The following is an 8,960-nucleotide window of genomic DNA, read 5'->3' on the forward strand; positions in this document are numbered from 1 at the left end:
TAATTCGAAGTAAATGGGCGAGTCCTAGGATTAGCTAATCCCTTTGAAAATATTAAAGAACAAGAATAATTAAAGAAACAATAACTCACTTTATAATAAATAAAAAACGTTCAATACATAAGCACAACAAGATATTTAATCCACACTTTGAATTTAAATATTCCCATAAATAAGATTCAAGTGTTAAAAAAATACTACACACTTAGATATACAATACAAAGCAAGGAAATGAAGAAATGAACATAAATGGGTAAGAAATTCTCAACCAAAAGCTTCAAATCTTCAAGACCCAAGTGTGTGTGCAAGAACCTTAGCTCCAAAACTTGTGTTCTCTTTTTAAGATATGTCCAAAGCTGCCAAAGATATTTTACAAATGAGCTACGTCGTGTATTAAAGGGTTTAGGGCCAAAAAATATGAAATTACATAAGTACCTAGAACTGAAGCGCGATCTTCACATTTGCGAAGCTATGTTCGCATTTGCAAACTATGACTTTCCTATTGACTATCGCATTTGCGATAAAGACTTCGCATTTGCGAAGGTTGACTGTCTGGTTTGACTTCGCATTTGCGACCCTTTCGCATTTGCGATTTCTTAATCGCAATTGTGATTGCTGCTATCTTCGCATTTCCTACATTTATGTCGCAATTGCGACATCTGAGGCCATTTTTCAGATTTTCTTCTTTTCAACTTTTTTTTGACTCGTTTTCACTTGGTTTCTTCATGATCACTTCTAAATCACATAGAACCTATAAAATAGAAGTAAACGACATTAAACACACAATTTTATCAATCAAATATAGCACAAATCTAAGCTTAAAAATGAGATAAATTGGTAAAATACCAAGTTATCAAATATGCAGAATAAATGTTCTTACGAAGACGTCTCTCAACTATTCCTCTAAGTTAGATCAATTGATAACTTTGCAAGCTCTTTCGATTACCTACGAGAGTCCTGAAATTTACCCAAACAAGATAACACAATGATAATTGTAGCAACACTTCTCTTCCTATTAAAGTGAAACCCCAATTAACTTTCTAAATTAATTCAAAATTCGTTCAACAAATTCAAGCAACTAACATAAAGCAAACCCTCGAATAACAATCAATTCACAATATCTGTCAATAACCCTAAGAAGGATTACTCCATAGTGGAGAAATTATTCATGAAAAGAGTATTAAGAGGATAAAAAAATATAACAACCCATGAATTCAACAAACTTTCGTATTGAATGATTCGTATGAAGTATTCAAGCCTAGGTTGTTTCCTTGCCTTCTTTTCTCCAAAAGTTACTCCAAATCCGAGATACCCTCTTTTGGGACGAGCTAGACTTCACATAAGTCAAAAGCCTCCAAATTTACAAAAATAAACCTGACTAGAATTTTCGGAGACGGACGTGTGCGGCCGCGCACCTGGGGGTATGACCGCGCACATGGCCGCGCACATCTGGCAGTGTTTTTGTGATATTTGTGTGCTCAGGTGCACATTTGTGGGTGCTCGGGCGCGGCCGCACATGAGAATTTCTTCTTGCTCAGCTTGTTTTCCTCCCATTTAGTGCACTATCTGTCCATTAATCCTCTTTGCACCACATGCACTGAAAGTCAATATATTAAACCATAATCGGACTAAATCTTTATCAAATCAACCAAATCAAGGACACAAAGCGGGCATAAATGTTGAGTAATTTTAAGCTCATCAGTTAAAAAATGAGGGAAATGAAAAGAAAAATACTGAAGTGGTTTCTTTACTTTTTCCTCTGTTTAATTTTCATTATTACAATTATTTAAATAGAAGCACATTTGGAAAATAAAAATAATATGTTTGGTAAAACTTACTTAAACACAGTTCATTTATCTACTAAACAAGAAATAATAAAGAAAGTAAGGACAAAACAAAATCCAAAACAACGACAAACTAAAATATAGAAAAATTTACAAAAACCATTACAAATTCATCTAAAATTCAGAATTATTACAATTCTTAAATTTGAAAGTTAAGACGTTATAGTTGTATCTCATAGTAACTTTAATACTATTGTATTATTTATATTTTTAAAAACATATTAGATATTTATTTTTTTATGAGTTTCTTTAATTCCTTTTTTAATTTCTTAAACTTTAATATACTTTCTATTTTTTTGTTTTATTATGCGTAATTTATAAATTAAAAATTTTAAAGACACGTGGGGCTTACGTCTCGTCCCGTAGTAAAATGGCTCGTCTCACACACCCGCCTTTGCAAAATACTATTTGAACGTCGAACACCTGCTATGATGAAAATAAAGAAAATCTGCATGCTAAGTATTACAAATATCTATATCCCTTTAAAATTTAAATTATCTCAAACATAATTTTAAAAAAAAAATCAAATGTTTGTATAGATAATTACAAAACTTAGATGTCTCTCCTGCAACTATTGTTCATCTGATATGTAGTCGTTACCTATGAATGCAAATATTATTTATGGTTAATCTAAAGTATATTTTTTCGTTTATATTAGGCCTCGTCGACCCTACATTTTGTTCAGTGAGCCTCACTGAGTACCTGATGTATTCAATTCTCTATATAGTTGTCTTCTTCTTTGGAGACAAATATCGCTTGTGACATTGAGACCAACTTGAATCAACGATCATTCCTTGCTTTTGTTGATTCACATCTCAACTTTTGTGATGGCTCATTTTGCATTATTCTTTTGTTACCCAATGTTGTGGTTCAACATCAGTCACATTCTTTTTTTGCACCTAAAAGTTCACGATACTCACGTGGTTAGAAATTATGTTTAGTATTTATGGGTAGATATTTCGTATAATATATAAATAAAAAACCTATGAGGAAGAAATGAAATAGAAGTCGTGATTCAGAGACGAATTAAAGAAATGCACAAAAACAATAAAAGAAAACTAGCGAGTAAGACATAGAGAAATAATGGAAGACCTTGTATCTTATTTTTGCAATTGAAGAAAGTGAGGAGAAAAAGATTACAAACGCTAGAAGGTATAGATATTGACGTGAAGAAATGGAGGACAGGCAGTCACATGGATGGAAAAAGCTCATGCAAGTCAAGGACAAAGTTGAAGACAATATGCTATGAAAGATAAATTCAAGCTATTTTAGCTTGTGGTGGGACAACTGGACAGGTTTTGGGGCCATTGCTCAGGTCATTCATTATGATTATTCACCGACTAATCAAACTGTTAATGATATCATCGTAGATGGAAGATGGAGCATTGATCATCTACAACTGCCTGAATACATGACTGGACAGATTTTATCCATTACCATTGGAGATCACAGGAAACATGATGCTCCTATTTGGATGCCAACTTATAATGGCAAATTTATGGCAACATCGGCTTGGAGGATAGCTAGACAAGTTAGGGGACACATTCCCCTTTTTTCAGAATATTTGGCATACACATTTGCCTTTCAAAATGTCTTTTCTCATGTGAAGACTTTTAAAAGAAAAATTGCCTTTCGATGAAGTTTTTCTCAAGTTTGGTCAACATTTTGCTTCCAAATATTTTTGCTGCAGGATACCTAAAGGAGAAACAATTCATCACAGATTCATGACTAGAGAAGTAGCAAATAGACTATGGAAAACCTTTGGCAACCCCTTGGACATTAAATGGGAAGATATTCCCATCAAATTGATGATTTTAAGACGGTGGTAAATGAAGCCCAAGAATTTTATTCATCAGGAGATTCTGAGGATTACTCCTATAGTTATTTGCTGGGAGATATGGAAGGCGAGATGTATAGTCAGATATGGATCTTCTAGAGTTTATGTGGCTAGAAGATTCCATCAAATACTCTCACACCATAGATGGTCTATTGCAAAGAATCTGAAGAAGGATTGGGGCAACCAATGGGATGTCATTTGTCATCAAATTTGTGTACTTGTTCCTACTGTTGAAACTACTATTATTAGATGGAATAAACCAGTTGCAAACTGATTTAAGCTTAACACAGATGGTAGTAGGGATGGATAAGGGAATATGGGATCAGGGGGCATCATTAGAAACTCTAATGGTATTTTGATTATGGTATTTGCACAACCACTGAGAAGGGCTAGTAGTAACTTAGCTGAGCTAAAGCAGCATTGATTAAAGTTAAATGGTGCATCGACCAGGGATATCACAATTTGATTTTAGAACGTGACTCTTTGATCTTGGTTAACATATTAAAAGGCATGTACGATCCATCTTGGAAAATGCAGGACGCAATTAAGGATATTCTACAACTCTTGCAATCTTGCGAGTTTTCCATCCAATATTGCTATCGTGAAGCTAATCAAGTAGCAGATGCATTGGCTAAATGGAGTATCATTCATGAGAATTCTATCTTTTATAATTGGAAGGATCTTCCCAATCAAGCTATAGGCCCATATCTGATGGATAAGATACAAATGGCTATATTTAGACACAAGGGAGGAAAGAAATTTGTTACTGAACATATGTCATTTTCTGTATAGCACTTTCTGAGAGCTCCTTTCATACATAGGTAGACTTTCTTACGTACTTTTTGCATATTGGTAAGAAAGGTACTTTATCTTTGTATTTGTTCTATTAACGGTTATAAGGATAGTCTTTTAGATGTAATGAACAGAGGTCAGGTGGAATGTCCCCCTCTGTTATGTGCTCTTTTTGCTGGGATTATATAAAGGAAGGTGCCACTTGAAGGCGTAAAATTTTAAAAAAACAATTGCATTAATTCGCATAATTTTAACTAAAATATGTAATTTGATTAAATTTTAAAGAAATAAGGCGGAAAAAATAACTAAAAAATATGCATGAGTTAATAATCATTAATTTGTATCTGAATTGCGACAATTTCTCAAACAGTTGAAATTGAAATATTTGTGGAGGTTATCAAAAACCTTCACAAAGAAACCGCCATAATAAGAAAATTTTTGAGGAGGTTGGAACAAACGCCACGAATTGACTATATAGTGGAGGTCTTTTGCAACCCCCACACTTAAACCGCCACAATAAAAACTATTTTGTGGGGGGTTTGGCTCAAACGCTACAAAACAAATGTATAGTGAGAGTTTTTTTATGACCCCCATAAATAATCGCCGCAATTTGGCAAATTTTTTATAGTATTTTTTGTATAATTTTTGAATATCTTGATTTTAGTTTTAAAATATTGAGTTGATTTAATCCATCAAATTAACTCTTAAGAAAAGTAACAACAACTAATTTGGAACGGAAGGAAAAAAATATGTATAATGACCAAACGGCATTTACATAGCAGTGCACACACATATATTTGTATGACATTTTTAGTACTTAAAACCATAGGAAGAGCCCTTCAATATTCAGTACAACCATTAATTTCCACATGAAAAGTTGCCTCGGGATAAAGTCTATGCTAGTTCACCATATAACTGGCGTTAATTAGTCTTCTAGTACAAACCCTAAATTACTAAGGATCCTTTAGTTACACTGCAGATAGTGGAATAAATAATGTTACATTCTTTCATGTAGGTTTGGCTGCATTGGCTGAACTCGCAGGGCAAATGGCATCTGGTACTCGTAATCTCTGTCTCTTTGATGGTACACTTCCTCTTGAATCACTCTCATGTTTCCTCCCATGGCTGCCATCTCCTTTTGGTGCTGTTCACAAATTGATATACTAATTAGTTGTTTTCTAAGTAATTTGTTCTCCGTAATTAAACAAAATAGAGAAGGAATAACCAATTCAGAGCAAAAAAAAGAGGCAGCCTCGTGCACTAATCTCCCTTAAGCGCAGTATCTAGGGAAGGGCCGAACCACAAGGTTATGCAGCCTTACCTGCATTTTTGCACGAGGCTGTTTTCACGGCTCGAACACGTGACCTCCTGATCACGTGGCAACAACTTTACTAGTTACGCCAATGCTCCCTTCACATAGCCAAAAAATATACCCCTAAAAATGAAATCTCTACTATTGGAAGTAGAGAGATGTAGCTACTATATCTTTTTGTCACTACTGGCTTTGATTTGTTGGCTAATTTTCCTTGAATAAAGTAGTAGTCACAACTATTTCAGAAAGAAAGAATTTGAAAAATTATAATAGAGATAAAATCATTTTTGATAGTTTTTCATGTTTGTACATGTACATGTGGCAAGTGAACTAAATTTCTTATGATGGTCGTGACTTACCAAAGCATATTGAAGTTGCTTATGTTCCTCCTCCAGAATTTGGTCCTGAATTATTTCATCCCACAAAATAAATAAGATATTAGTAACTATAATAGGTCCAAAGTGGTACTTATGATTTCATTCACCTATGTATATAAATAAATTTGCATACTTACATTTTTCCTGACCATCCTCAAGATCTCAGACTGTGTTGTAAGCAATTGAAAAAACCAAGAAAAAAGAAAGGATATCAAAGCTGTCTGCTTTTGATAATTGGAATTACAAATTATTAAGACATAATTATTGATAAAAATTAAAGATAAATTAAATTACCTGTTTGGCACTGATACTAGAAAGCCCATTTTGTAAGGCTTCTTCCATAATCATAAGTTCTTTGTGGTTCAGAGAATTGATATCTTCTCCTTTAAGGTGCCTGGAAATTAATATAATTGTACATAATCGAGGGTGGGGAATACACAAAAGAAGTTAAAATATAAAGGAGAAAAAAGAAAGAATTATTAATTTACCTGAGCTTAACCTGCATACTGTCATTCTCTTTCTTGATTCTATCAATTTCATTGCTCAAGTTCTGTATTAATTAAGTATCCCCATTTATTCACGAAGCACAAGAGTAATTAGAATTGTTACTCTATGCGAATATTCAAGCTGAGGTGACAAATAACTCTATGCAACTGTGTTATTTATAAATTTGAACTTGTTTTTAAGATCATATTGTACCCTTTTCATCAAGTAGCGACAGTGCTGTTACAACAATTACAAAATCGGAAGACACTGATTTTGCAAGGTACCAAAATTTGCAAGCTAAGTCTTTAATTAGAGATTAATTTTACAAATATATTTAGCAAAAAAGAGAAAGAAAGAGAGCTAGAGATGGATAGAGGAGCTAGCGAGAGGGGATAATTTGTGTTATTTTTTCAGATCTATTAATAGATGTAAAATCTCATACTTTACAAGGTTTTGTGTTCTTTATCCTTAAAGAGCAGCCATGATATTCAGCAGAGATAGAGAATTGAAGTTGAGACGTCTAGAGAGAGAGAGATCTATAGAGAGGGAAAAAAAATTGAGACATCTAGAGAGAGAGAGAGAGAGAGAGGTAGCAGCTACACATCCTATTTGTAGATCTGCTCCTAGAATTCATGTTTCAAGTCACTTGACATAATTTTAGCAAAAAACCATATCTTATTCCACAGGAAAAAAGCCAGAATCTAGCTATACTTTCAAGAGAAAAACATGGACACAAAGGTGTTTTCAATTTCGATCTCTACTCAAATCTACACACAAATTAAAGTGAAACTACCTCATGCTTAGCATCCCATAACCTCCTCCCAGAAGTTTTTTGATACCCATCAAGCATATCAGCTATCCTGAATAAATCAAAAAAAAAAGACCAATAAATTATAATTTCAACAAGAAGAAGATAAACTTTATTTTTTTGGAAAAGAAAAAAAGGAAAACCATTATATAAAACTAGGGTTTTCTCTTTGTGGGTTTCAACTGAAAAATAAACTGCAAATTAAAGACATGACTTACGTAGTAGAAGGGCTACAATATTCATGCATCTTGCCAGAATTACCAAAGATGATAAGGGAGACCTTGGCATCACAAAGAACTGTGATCTCTTTAGCTTTCTTAATGATCCCATTTCTTCTCTTGGAGTAAGTCACTTGCCTGTTGCTTGAGTTCTCTATTCTCTTTATCTCTATCTTTCCTCTCCCCATCTCTTCTTCTTTAAATTATTGGTATTGAAAGTGGGGAATATGTGAATTTAATTTGATGAATAGGTTAGTTTGATGAATAGGTTAGGGGAAAGGAGGAAGAAGAAGAAGAAAGTAATGGCATTTCTATTATAGGTTTGCCCGACAAGAAACTTTCTATGTTCTCAGCAAAGTAGGTTTTTTTATGGGCATTTGACAATGCCAAACCACTGTTAAAAATCCTGTCCTTTGATTCTTGCTTTACTGGCCTGTTAATGAAACATACAAAACCTCTTAGCTCTCTGTTACACTTTTTTATCCTGAGGTCTCTCCTTTCTCTTTTCTAAATAAGTGTTAATACTTACAACTCGCCATTATATTGATTATAATAATGTTAGAGTTTAAAATAAAGAATTTTGATAATTTTAGCAGGATGATTTCTTAGTAATATTGTTGCTCTTCACCTACCAAAAGCGAAAAATAACATAATAACTCTCTAACGAAGCTCGTTGTAAGAATGCAAGGTAAAAAGAAAACTTTGTCCGAAAAGGATTAACTTATATATTGTGTAGTCTTTTTTTTATGAACATGCTATATTCCCCAATTGAGAATGACAATTTCTATTGGAAGCAAGTGAATTATTATGAACGAACACGTTAAAGAAGTCAAAAGAAATGAAAGGTTCAAAATTTAATTTATTCGTTTCAAATTTTTATGAGTTAAGTCAATACAAAAGAAAATGAGATTAATAATCTTAAAACTTTCATGAGATTGGATGACATGAATTAAAAAGAAGTTAAGACGAGAAAAGACTTCGTAATTACTCAGAGTACATACATGTTTACTCCTATGCAAAGTTGTAGTATTAAGTACATAACTAGGGTTGTAATTTCTTTTGTACGTGTCAACGGTCTTGTCTTTATATGGACAAAGCGTAAAGACACAGAATGTAATTAGTTGGACAACTTTCGTATAAATTTGAATAACCTAGACCAGCAAGGGGTCTTGTCTAAGTTTTGAGTGATCAAACCTTGAATAAAGGAAATTAATAAAATCTTAACCATCAAATCAAAATCAAAATCAAATGTTCTGTCTTGTTGTAGCTAGTGACTGCTATAGTGAGTT

At 33.3% G+C, this 8,960-nt stretch overlaps 1 protein-coding gene across 1 annotated transcript; it reads right to left on the reverse strand.

Annotated features, from left to right (window-relative positions):
- Positions 1–5,197: 5,197 nt before the first annotated feature.
- LOC104102592 (floral homeotic protein PMADS 2) lies at positions 5,198–8,039 on the reverse strand. The gene is made up of 7 exons (XM_009610343.4): positions 7,672–8,039; positions 7,439–7,505; positions 6,648–6,709; positions 6,454–6,553; positions 6,297–6,326; positions 6,142–6,186; positions 5,198–5,614 (listed from the first exon to the last, which is right to left on the reverse strand). Exons 1-7 carry the CDS (start codon positions 7,857–7,859, stop codon positions 5,468–5,470), a joined length of 639 nt encoding a protein of 212 aa, XP_009608638.1. The 5' UTR covers positions 7,860–8,039; the 3' UTR covers positions 5,198–5,467.
- Between the last annotated feature and the right edge of the window lie 921 nt (positions 8,040–8,960).

The sequence above is a fragment of the Nicotiana tomentosiformis genome, chromosome 6 (assembly GCF_000390325.3).
Source record: "Nicotiana tomentosiformis chromosome 6, ASM39032v3, whole genome shotgun sequence".
In the NCBI taxonomy this organism is placed as follows: domain Eukaryota; kingdom Viridiplantae; phylum Streptophyta; class Magnoliopsida; order Solanales; family Solanaceae; genus Nicotiana; species Nicotiana tomentosiformis.

Coding starts and splice junctions, on each gene's coding strand:
- LOC104102592 (XM_009610343.4), bottom strand. CDS start 7,859: ATGGGGAGAGGAAAGATAGAGATAAAGAGAATAGAGAACTCAAGCAAC. Junction 6,710..7,438: donor TATGGGATGCTAAGCATGAG/GTAGTTTCACTT, acceptor TAATTAATACAG/AACTTGAGCAATGAAATTGA. Junction 6,327..6,453: donor CTAGTATCAGTGCCAAACAG/GTAATTTAATTT, acceptor CTTACAACACAG/TCTGAGATCTTGAGGATGGT.